Genomic DNA, 12,566 nt, shown 5'->3' on the forward strand with positions numbered 1-12,566 from the left:
ACTTCGGCTTTCAGGTGTTGGCAGGTTTCGCAGTCCGTGGAGTCATGGTGCTCGCCCAGACACCACATACAAATAAGATGCGGGTCCGTCGCGGACTTCTGCCGCGAACAGGACTTACAAGTTTTAAAGGCAGAAGGCATCGCACACTGTTCCTGACGCGAAGCGTCGAAAAGGAGGCCTAAAAACAGGCCAGAGGAACCGCTCACTCCGGATCCGTGTTGCACACGGAAAAGAAGTAAACTGACGTCAGCTCAGAGGTGCTGCTGCAAAAAAATTCCGGATCCAGTCTGACGCCTGGGGATATTCTAAGTTAAAGAATCTGCGGCTAGATGTCTCTATCAGATATATTTTGTTGCTCTTCTGGTTTAAGACCAGATACTCTTACCCATGCAGTTCTTCTTAATGTAAGGCTGGTATTTATTCCACTAGCTGCTGTATCTGCGGCATCAATGGCGCACCTTATGTTTGCGTTGAATATAATTCTGCCCTCTGATATAATTTGATAAGCTTTTTTTGTACTGTTCTGGGAGATACTGTAAAATGTCTAAGTAGTCCCAGTGTGACCTGTCATATATTGATTAACAGACCTAAAGAATTAGCAATTCTCCAATGAATAGAGGACTGTGCTGCCACCCTTTTTCCTGCCACATCTATAAATTTACTCACTGTCTGGTGGTGTAGCATCATCAGTCGCCTGAGTTTACTCTTTTGCATGCAGTTGTAACTACTAAGGATCCGGTGCAAGCAGAGTCCTAATGTAAGGAGGTTCTGTAGGGGAAGATTGATCGTTTTTGTCCACTCTCGGTGTAATAATTCTAGATTTTAGAGACTCTAAAGAGAGTAGTATGCCCAAGAATACCTTTCAACATTGGTAAATATTGAGTTGGCTTTTGTGTGGAGTAAAGTTTCAAATAAAAACTCATCCTCCATTTTCTCAGTGTGCAAAGGTACCTTATGAACGTTTGCTGCTCTATTTATAAGGTCATAATATGTGGTGGTATCATCTGGTGGGGAGAGTTTGGAGGGATTGTCATCAAAAACATCTGTGTCAAATGTACCCCAGTCATCTGGTGCAGGTAGTAAGTGCCGATCATCATCCTCTCCCATCTCCTGTAAAAAAGTGAACTGACCCCTCTGAATGCATGGTTCGAGACTGATGAGATGAAGATGTATGTGGTGTTGGAGTAAGAGAAATCCTAAGCTGACTGGTGGAGTTATCCTTCAGTTGTTTTCTTTGCAGAACTTGCACGGTCTTGAGGGGAGTAGAGTAAATATTCTTCCTGTATCTAGAAGAATTACTAGATGCTTTAGTCCATTATCTAGTTGCTGTTGCTATTTCTCAAACACTGGTTGTACATCCTCTGGGGGATGTTCAAGTGTATGCTTTCTAGACTATGATTTTTCTCCTGTATGCCTCGGTGATGAGTGTTTCAGATCCGAGGCTTTAGATTTAAAGCTGGAGTCCAAATGTTTTTTCAGATCCAAAGGTTTTGGTCCCTAAAATGTGGATGAGTCTGCTTTGGATGTTTTTAGCTCCAAATATTTTTTCGGTTTGGAGGTGGAATGTTGCAGATCAATAGTCTTTGGCTGTTTTTTCAGGACTGAGCGGAGGTCAGACTTTCCGGGATCAGTCGTTAGATGCGGACCATAGCCCAAAAGCAATGGAGGTTCAACAGCATACTTTTGTACCTTGGGTGTTAATTTTTGGGTCAATTTACTCACAGTTTGTATCCAAGGTGTGAAGGTTTCTGCCTCGGAGTCAGAGCTTTGTTCTTGAGAGAAAAATCCCTCATCTGCAGTCGACAGATGTGCCTCCATTTCGGTTTCCGGTTCTTCTGAACTAAAAATGTCCTGTGTACCATCGATGCTGCGTAGACAGAGTTGCATTCTTCTTGCCATATGGTCTCGAAGAGTCATTATTGACCTGAAGAATTTACAGGCCTCGCAGTTTTGCTCTTGATGATCTGGTGAGAGGAAGGAATTACACACCTTGTGTAGATCTGTATGTGGGAATTTCGAATGACACGAAAGGCAGAATTTAAAAGGTGTCCTTTCCAAATCCTTTAGTAATTCTTATACAAGAAGAACATCTAAGATTATTTTCGCCGGAAGCGCAAAGGCCCGTAAGGGTGGAATGGAATCGAATTCCTTAGACAAGTTTAGAGTTACTGTAGACTGATTATAGATCAATAATAACAGAGGTGATAGAAAAGATCCTACTGACTGTATCGACTGAAGAGGAACACACGACCGAACCAGACGGCGGAAAAAAACAATCTAACAATGTAGTCGATGACTATCCGCAATGCAAGTAAGAGGAGGTGTCACTGCAACTTGTGACTCGAAGAACTTCAAGAAAAACAACTTGCACACTTCAGAGCCCAACACTAGATGGAGGACTTATGCTAAGCATTCGTATCCACAGCCACCCATGCCATCACACACACATATATATATATATATATATATATATATATATATATATATATTCTCCAAAGAGCTATCAATGATAGCATAAGTCAGCACTCAAACAAAGGGTATATTTCCCAAATTTTCCTTTTATTGTTCAAAAAGGCAGCATTCCTCGCATAGTACCAACGCGTTTCGCAACGTACTGTTGCTTGATCACGGTAAGGATACAATGTATATACAATATATATACACATACACACACACACACACACACACACTATTTCCATGTCCTATAATCTGTCAAACAGAAGATGAAATGAAAAACTGAGGACATTCATCAGGCAGCTGCCACTTCAACAACACATCTGGAGATGTTACTGCTTTATACACAGATTCTTCCATAGATCTAAATAAAATACAATAGGCACGTGAGGTTGGTGCCCAAATTGGCATCCAAAGAGAAAGGTTTCTGGATTCTCATTATGGGATCATGCATTTCAGTTAAGTGTGATGGGGGATAGAGGCTGGGTTTGAGATATTTTAATCCAGGAAAGCGTGACAAATTCCATCAGGCTAATATAAAAAAGCAACCATGGGATTTACAGCATATTACAGTTACAAGGCCAATCCACACAGTTTAATAAGTCTGGGTTCCAAAAACAAATATGTAGTCCTGTGTCTGCAATAACTCATTATGTTACAATCTTTGGAGTCACAGTTCAGAAACAGACTTTCAAGGTGTTTGCTCCTGGGTCCAATACTCGAGATGACACAATCACAACCATATTTACATGCTTAAAATGGTATGACAAATGCCCACTGCAGGGCTATAGCTATATGTGTTTAGCATGCATGTTTGTGAAAAAACAGCAATAGTGGCCATTGCTAGGAAGGATGATCTAATTTGACCTACCGTCTCTTACCTTTTACGACCTTCATGGCAACTTAGAGATCAAATCCATTCGGACAATTTCACAAAGCAGGCATTTCCTGGAAAGAGTGATTTCTTCAGGCTTTTTATGTGGGAACGAATGAGGCATGCACTACAAACGCCCGCCAAAGAAACTTTCATTAGCCTGACTATTGCTAGTCCCCATATCCCAGGCAGGCAAGGAAGGAGTGCCAAGTCCTAACTCACTCAGAGCAGTGTGGATCGGCAATCTCAGGATACGATTCAAGTCTGGGGACTAAGCCCATTTACTTAAGAAAGAATAAGCATGCAGTTCCCAGACCAAGCCAAGGAGCACCTCACACACACTACAGAGGAGGTACTGGACAGACTAGGGATACTTATTCTGGAACCTAAACTTCAAAAGCTGTCAATTTTTGTGCTGATGGTTTTACAGAAGCACAATCTCAAAGGAATTCCCTCCCCCGTTTTTTTCAAGAATATCATTGCAAAAAAAATAAAGTTTTAAATAAGGCGGACCTGAGTTGGAGGTAGTCTGAAAACAGCTTTATTATCCAGATTTTACTTACCATATTGTGTAAAAGGAAAATCTGGTTGTGCGTTTGGGGGTTTGTTCAAATCCTGAGCTTGATGTGATGGGGGAAACGCAATTGAAGTACCGGGAGTTGCAGGTGTGGGTGGAACCCCTGCAGGGGCAAATTGATCAGGCAGAGGTGGCGCACCATACCCAAAAGCTGAAAAGAGAAAGGGCAACAGGAAATGGACCAGTTACTTTCAACTAAAGATCCTCTTAGTCTTCCTTTTGGGTATAGATCACCAAAACTTGAGGGAAATTGATGCCATATTGAGAATCCAGAACCAGTTTTGTAACCGACAGTGAACAAACAAGAAATCCAGCAGCTGTGTAGGAGAGCAATGAAATTCTATATCTGATAATTCCTCCCCAGTTGAAAGGATATGCAGTGACTAAAAAGACACCAAACAATAAACCTGAGTACCAGACGGAAGGAGGGAGACCTTCACACAAGAAGGAAATTATTTTCAGGTGAGGACAGAAGGGGTTGGCCTTGCTTGAGCACTTTCTGCAAAAGGAAGAAATAAGGCATGAGCTGTGAAAGATTTAAAATAATGTGGTAACAAAATAAAACCTTCAAAAGGTAGTAACCCACACATTAATGTAAAGAAAAGGTGTAGGCAAAAAAGTGATGGATGGAATACTTGAATTAATCTTAGCCGCTGGCAATTATTTGGGCTGCATCCCAATCCATGGTTATTTTGCACACCATGCCACCTCAGTTTGGACCAATCCATATGCAAATGAATCTAGACTCTGCTCCAATGGGAACAGTCCCGCCCGAAATGCCAGGCAAAGTCCTCCCCTACCCGAATAACTCAGGAGCAGACCCAGGACCGGGTCCATCTACACCAAGTCTATGTCAGTTGTGAAAGTGGAAACTCAATCAGCAATCACACTGACAACTCAATCAGCACAATGGCAATTCAATGACTTGACTGTTCTTAACCGAAACAGCAAGGACAAGAAAGCAGATTTTGTCAAGTCAAGGAACTGGAGCAGAGAACACCAAAAAAGGACATGTTTGAAGCAAGATTGATGTAGTGAGAGGCAAAACTGTTCATCACAAGTCAGTGTCTGAGTTGATACTCTACATTAATCTGTAATAACTGTATTGAGAATTTTAAGACAGTGACCGTCTGGGGAACAGAGGATGGCCACCATCAGGGCTGTCACAGATGTCCAATAACAAATACTTCAAAGTATGATACGCTCTTACAGTTATGATAACAGACACAGACGGATTCTTCAATGTACAGAAGGATTAGATTTATTGCAATTTCTTGGATGCCCAATGATTAAAGGCAGAGAATGGATGAAAGGACTGAGTTCCAACATCAGGAGGTGAAATACAGAAGATGGCCGTCTATGAATTAAAAGTTATAACTGGAGTCTCATATACAGTAAGAAAGCAAGTAAACAGCCTTGTGATGACCACAGATGTAAAGGCACACCATGTGTTTGAGTATTCAGGACACATCGCAAACACATGGGATCATTAACACCAGCAGACCATGATGGAAGGAACAGACTAAAAATTACCTTCAGCACATCATTTTAGGACAATGAATTAATAGCATCCCTTTGATTTCAATTACCAGAGTTACTCAGGATGAAACCTTGTTCTCATGAACTCGATACTGGAGTCAGCAGAGTGAAAATGTGTAAGGTTTACGGCTCTCAGAATAAAAGAATTGGACACATATGAAATCAGTTGACAGCCTTCTTGCTCTTTGCAATAAACCAACACAGTTTAAGTGCGATTTTTTTTTAATGATTTAAAAAGGGCCTTGAAGAATGTTTGTTTTTAAACAGGTCAATCAATGGCATTGTTACGCAAATGTGTCTTGAGTAGAATAATGAAGCTCAGCACAGCATGACGCAATTCAACAATGTCTCGAAAAATGGTTTCAGATTCTCAACAAGGCGTCCATATTCTCAACCACACTGGGAATTTACAATATAATATAAACATGCGACTTCATGCACAAAAACTTGCAACTTTGTCATGAACGTTAAGGAAGACAAGCACTTTCTTTCCAGAGGGCGCCACATGTTGCAGGACATCCATCTTTCCTACCACCACAATTCATAAATAGTAATGTACAGACAAATGGAAAGGACTCAAAGATTCACTGGAGAAGGTCAGCATCTTAACTCGACACTGATTTACAGAAGATGGGCACTTACTGAATGGAGGCGGTGTGCCATAGCCCTGAGGAAAGGCCTGAGGGGGAGGAAATCCACCAGGTGGCGTTGAAACTATGTAGGATGTGAAAGCAGGAGGTGGGGGTGCGCCACGTCCAGCAGGTGGTCCAAATGCACCTAAAACAACATTTGAAAAGAATGAACAGTGACAGCATAACATGAACTCGGTTAAGCTAGATGTTTTAAAGAGGTATGATGAGAAAATTCCTACACTCTGCAGTAACAGAGTGGATTTGTGTGGCAGGGAATTCTGGAAGACTCAGAGGGAGCCACATCTCAACGCTGTACAACAGAGGTCTGAAGTCTTGTCTTCTTGCGAAGGGATGCAGAGTAAGGAGATTGCATTATAAATACAAATCTAGTTTAGAATGAATGTATCTACAATATAGTCTGAACACAGCAACAGAATTAGATTAACCCTTTTGCCGCTGCGGTAATTCCGCCGCGGCGCTGGGGGGAAGGGGGGTCGCGCGGCGCTGCCATGCTCGTGACGGAACCACTCCGTCACGAGCCACGGGCGTGCTGTGCTTGTGACGGAGTGGTTCCGTCACGGCCCCGCCCACTCAATAAAACTGTCGTGCAGGAGCGGAATTCCTGCAGCGTGGGCGGGGCGGCCGCGCCGTGACGGAACCACTCCGTCACCAGCACAGCGCGTCCGTGGCTCGTGACAGAGTGGTTCCGTCACGAGCACGGAAGGGGTTAAAGAAAGGCTCCCAAGCAATAGCATAGTTAAAAGGAAAAGAGAACACGGAGGACCAGTTTATCATTGATGGTCACAACCACCAGGTGATTAATAATGCAGAGCTTCTCTGGGAGTGGAACGGTGATGCTCACTACAAAATTCTGGCTTGGTGTATTTTTTCTCATTGATAACAAGCATAGGACAGTACCCAAGATCTATTATGGACATGGATTGGGTATACACATTTAGTTGCTATGGATTGATGTATTGGTGGCTGGCACAGGCACAATAGGAAAGATGTTACTTACCCTGTAAGCATCTGTTCTTGGCATGTAGAGCCGTAGATTCACATGCTTTGCATACTCCTGCCATCTAGTGTTAGGTCCGGATGTTTGCAAGTTGTTTTTCTTCGAAGAAGTACTTCCAGTCATGAGGTAGGTGAATCCTCCTTTCGGTGATACTGCGCATGGGCATCAACTCATTGTTAGATTGTTTTCCCGCAGAGGGTAAGAATGGAGTAAATAAGTGTAGTATAGAGATGTCCATGCATATGAATGTGTAAAGTAAGAACTACAACAACTACAGGTACCCGGGGAGGCAGGTGGGCGCATGTGAATCTACAGCTCTACATGCCAAGAACAGATGCTTACTGGGTAAGTAACATAATCAGTTCGAGGCAAGTGTGCTGTACATACACATGCTTGCCATAGACTATATAGCAGTATTCTCCTAAAGCAGTGGGCGTTGCATTTGTCTGGAATAGTGTTTTTAGAACTGCCTGTCCTACATTAGCTTGTTGTCATGCTAACACATCTACACAATAGTGTTTGGTAAATGTGTGTCGAGTAGACCATGTAGCTGCTTTATAGATATCAGCACTGGAATGTTGCCTTATAAGCCCTTAGATGCTCCTATTATAAGTGTAGAATGGGCTCTAGGAGGTATAGACAAAGTTCTTTTAGCTTTAGTATAGCATGTTTAGTTGCCCCAGTATTGGAACTTTCATAGATTCCCATGCTTTGTATCATTCCCCCGTCGTCGGAATGGGAGCCTCGGTAAATAAAAAATGCCATAGCAGTAAGTACAAAAGAGAAAACTAGGCTTAGGCCTCATCTAATTTTGTAGCTTATCCACCTGTTTTTGTAAAAGAGACCAAAAATTCTGCAGCAACCAATCAGAACAGCCTCACCCCATAGAACCCTCCTGAGAGAGCCTCAGAGCCTCAGATTTTTTACCGCACGTTGTGCTTAGGGAGTCTCCACTGAGCTCTGCTCAGACTTCTCTTCAGATTGGATTCTTGTTCCATTTCTTCAACTTTAATATGTCTGACAAGGAGAAGAAGGCCTTATTTAGAGCTTGTGCTACCTGTTCTGAGAAGAGGCTGTTTGTGGAGGACAAGCATGAGAACTGTATCTACTGATTGTACCCGGACCACAAGGCCACAGATTGTAAAATCTGCAGAACATTCTCTACAAAGACCTTGAGAGACAGGGAAGGCGGCTTGTTGGCTTGGCTGCAGAAAATGAAGTCACGTAAGAAGGTTTTGTCATCGGACAGTGAGGATTCTTCCTCAGCTGCATCCTCCAGAAGATCCAAGAAGAGGGGTAGGTCATCCCCTTCAACATCTACTGAGCCCCCTGTGAAAGCCTTACAAAAGACCTCAGATAGGTCTGAAAGGCCTAGTCCCATAAATTCTCCTCACCGAGGTGTAAAGGAGAGGCTGGGACAGACTGAGGAGACCCAGACAGCTAAGAAGGTGAATAAAGGTTTATCTGTTACTTCTCCACCATCTGAAAAAGAGAAGGGATGTAAAAACCTTCTGCTGTCCCTCAGGACGGAAGATCGGACAAGAAAACCCGTCCGTCGACGACGAAAACAGCCGGTACGTCGACGACTACTTCCAGAAAGGACTTGAGTTCAGGTACAGCTTCGTCGACGGGCCCGTCGACGGCGGCGGCATCGATATCTTCGTCGACGTTTAAGGTACCCGATTCCTGCTCGTCGACGAAGATGTAAACACCGTCGGCGTCGACAATAATGACGGCGAACATAGTGTCGCCGGCGGCGACGAGGACAAGCAGCCATGATGATTCTGACGACTAGCTCGTCGACGACCAATCCTCTGTCGACGAGATCCATCTCTCCGTCGACGGTTCAATCGATGACGATGTCGCCGACGTTTCCGTCGACGACGTAGTCGACGATTCAAAGGGTCCGCATATCTATAAAAAGACAGCAAATTACCCCAGAGATGACATCTCCTCGGCGGGTAACACCTTTGCCTCCCACTTTGCTTCTTGAGGAGGAGTCTGATGAGGATGGTCCTTATGGAGATGCTTATAGCCCATCCGAACTACAAGTAAAGTATCAAGATTCGGATTCTGATGAGTGCTATACTGAAGAGCGCCAGTTTGTTCAGCAAGAAAGGCCTCCATAAAAATCACGCCAAGATATGGTTGCAATGCCGTCCTCTCTTATAACGGACTTACGACTGATGTTACAAGACTACAAAAAGAGGTTTCCGTCGCAAACTGCGGAACAGCAAGAGCGTCCTCCTTCTCCATCCATTCCTACTACTACTGCAGTTGCATTGACGCCTCTAGTTTCTCGAGTTTCGGAACCAGAACCCAGAGAGAGCAATCAGGAGGTTGTGACTGTTCAGGATGATGATGTCTCATCTGACGGAGATCTTCAGGTTGATCCTTCTCAGGACCAGGATAGAGGTTGGGACGATGAGGTCATTCAGGACCCAGATTCACCAGTGCCGGATACTGCTACCTCCCCTCCAGCTGACATTGGAGGTTTCCATAATCTTATGGAGAGGGCGTCCAAGAGATATGGCCTTCCTATTACGACAGTGCAATCAGACTGTTTCCTTTAAGACTTCAAGGAACCTTACAGAAAGTCCATTCGTTCAATACCAATAATTGAACATGTATGGTCGGAAGGTACTAAAGTGATGCAGAATCCTGCAACAGTCATCCCTGTTCTTCCCCGGCTGGAGAAGAAATATAAAGCTCCAGAAGGCAGTCCCGCTTGCCTGACTGGTCAGCCGAAGCCAGACTCAGTTATTTCCCAGGCAGCGCAGAGCAAGTCCAAGAATCCTTCGACACCACTTACAACACCGCCAGACAAGGAAGGGAGACGTCTGGGCAATGTGGGAAAAAGGTTTTCTACTATGGCCAGCCTCCTGGTTCGAGCTGCTAATGCTCTTGCTATCTTGGGCAGATATGGTGCGATTTATCCCCGTTTGAGGACCAACTTCCGGATGGAGCGAAGGATGAAGCCAGGAAGATACTGGTGGAAGGGGAGTGTTCCTCTTCAGAGGTGATAGATTGTGTTATGGACATATCAACTACAGCTTTCCGTGCACTGGCGGGTGTAGGAGAGTAGGGTCTGCTTCCTATGGTCACCCCCACTTTTTGCTTTGCTTTACTGGTTTTCGACTTAGATGTGGCTGTGGGCTTGCTAACCAGACCCACAGCCCAGATGCACTTTCTGTAAATTTACACCATGTACTCTAGGTACACACACAATTGGGAATTGGTTCACCTTGTCAGCCCCTGTAGAAGTGTACCCTAGGTACTCAGGGCATAGGTGTAACCAAGGCCTACCAGGGGCTGCAGCAGGTATTATTCCACCCCTGGCTGGCCACTCAAATAGACACAACTGGCTGATCACTCAGCTGGGGCAAGGTCGTGTAATCACCCCTTGCTTAGGTATGGTACTCCTATACCTACTTATATATAGACACATAGTAACCTATAAGTCACTCCTATGGCAGGCCTTAACAATCCTGGAGACAGAGTGCTTGGTTATGTGTGAGATGGTGCTCTAGCATGAGCTGAGCCTGTCTGCAGCTTTCGGAACCATGTCCTTACAGCTTTTCTATGATATTGCCACACCATATACTCTTAAGTGCATTATGAACCTCGCGGTTAAATGCTAACTCTGGTTTGGCTTTATCAAAACATGTCGTGTAAGGTGTCATACGCTTTGGAATACTACCCCCTCGCCAATTCTGGCGACGGGGGTAGCATTTCACCCTTCTAGAGGGAGAAGACATGTTGTTGCTGACTATCCCGGTTAAAAGTTAACCCGAGCCCCAGCGTCACAAGATGGACGCTGCTGCCACCGACACAAGTCTGACATCCTGCTGCTGGGAGTCCTTCCAGTCACAGAGGTTTGGACAATAGGTTTCCTGCCTGGGGAGGTGTGAGCAACACCCCAGACAGGACTTTGTGTATTGGGAAATGGAGGGCTGAATAGAATGAGACACTGCCTGGAGCACCCTAGGTGCTCCATGCATACCCCGATTTAAGCCGGTTGCTGGGGCACTCCAGCCCCAGCTCTGGCGCGAAACTGGACAAAGGAAAGGGGGTGTTGTAGGAAGGTGGAAAACTGACTATGGTTACCCCCAACTTTTTTTTGCCTAGTGTTTAGCTGGTTTTCGACCTAGTTGGCCTGGGGCCATGCTATTCAGGACCCCAGACTAATTGCTCTCTCTGTAAAATGGACTCCATGTACCTTAGGTACATACCTAATTGGATGCTGGGTCACCTTATCAGCCCCTGTACAGTGTACCTTAGGTACCCAGGGCATAGGTGTACACAGGGCCTACCATGGGATGCAGCATGTATTATGCCACCCCTGGCTGGCCATCCAAACTGACACAACTGGCTGCTAAGACAGCTGGGGCAAGGTGGTGTAATCACCCTTTGCTTTAGGTATAGTATACCTATATCTAACCCCAAAATGGACACATATACTCCTATAAGTAACTCCTATGGCAGGCCTTAACAATCCTGGAGGCAGATTGCTTGGAATTATGTGAGATGGTGCTCTAGCATGAGCTGAGCCTGTCTACAGCTTTCGGAACCAAGTCCTTTGGCTGTTTCCATGATAACGCTACACCATATACTCTTAAGTGCATTATAATCCTCGCGGTTATTGCAAACTTTGGTATAGCATTATCAAAACATGTCGTGTAAGGTGTCATACGCTTTGGAATACTACCCCCTCGCCAGTTCTGGCGAGGGGGGTAGCATTCCACCCTTCTAGAGGGATAAGACATGTATGTAACTGTGAACCCCGGTTAAAGTTAAACTGAGCCTCAGCATCACAAAATGGATGCTGCCACCACAGACACAAGTCTGACCTCCTGCTGCTGGGAGTCCTTCCAGCGAGGGAGGCCTGGACAAAGGGTTTCCTGCCTTGGGAGGTGCTAGCACCACCCCAGACAGGATTTTGTGTATTGAGGTAGGGAGGGCTGAAAGGAATGAGACATGCCTGGGGCACACAAGGTGTCCCTGTGCATACACCGGTTCAAACCAGTTGCTGGGGCACTCCAGCCCCAGCTCTGGTGCGAAACCGGACAAAGGATAGGGGGTGTAACCACCCCCTTCCTGGTCCCACCCATGGGAGGGACCTAGTCACCAGTACAGCCCCCTTTAGCAGGATAAAGGTAGGAGCTGGTCCCATTCCAAGTTAGATTATCCTGAACAACTCTACAAAGAAGAAACTCTGGACTTCGGCGTTCTGCTCCACAGAAGACTGAAGAATCTCCCTTGTGGGCAAGGAGTGTCCACCCTGCAACTGCAGGCACCATCAAGCGTCCTAGCGGTTCACTTTGTCGTCCTTCCTGCCGGAACCAGACTTCAGAACCCGACGAGACCCAGATTCCCAGACCTCTCCGACCTCTACCCACATCTGCAGCACAGCTGAGACCCGTGGGTGCGACGAGACACGTGGGACCGGCCATCTTGAAGAAACTGCACTTC

At 45.2% G+C, this 12,566-nt stretch overlaps 1 protein-coding gene across 18 annotated transcripts in view; it reads right to left on the reverse strand.

Annotated features, from left to right (window-relative positions):
• The window catches only part of DAZAP1 (DAZ associated protein 1), a 519,254-nt gene that overhangs the window by 210,107 nt on the left and 296,581 nt on the right, over window positions 1–12,566 (reverse strand). For 5 of the 18 annotated variants that reach the window (XM_078669912.1, XM_078669928.1, XM_078669927.1 and 2 more), the window contains 2 exons: window positions 6,087–6,221; window positions 3,892–4,056 (listed from right to left, as the gene is read on the reverse strand). In XM_078669912.1, the coding sequence (XP_078526038.1) occupies window positions 3,892–4,056; window positions 6,087–6,221 (300 nt within the window). Of the gene's footprint in view, window positions 1–3,325; window positions 3,403–3,891; window positions 4,057–6,086; window positions 6,231–12,566 lie in introns of all 18 variants that reach the window. The other 13 variants (XM_078669926.1, XM_078669911.1, XM_078669910.1 and 10 more) reach the window with 6 other exon arrangements.

The sequence above is a fragment of the Lissotriton helveticus genome, chromosome 12 (genome assembly GCF_964261635.1).
Source record: "Lissotriton helveticus chromosome 12, aLisHel1.1, whole genome shotgun sequence".
NCBI classification, from domain to species: domain Eukaryota; kingdom Metazoa; phylum Chordata; class Amphibia; order Caudata; family Salamandridae; genus Lissotriton; species Lissotriton helveticus.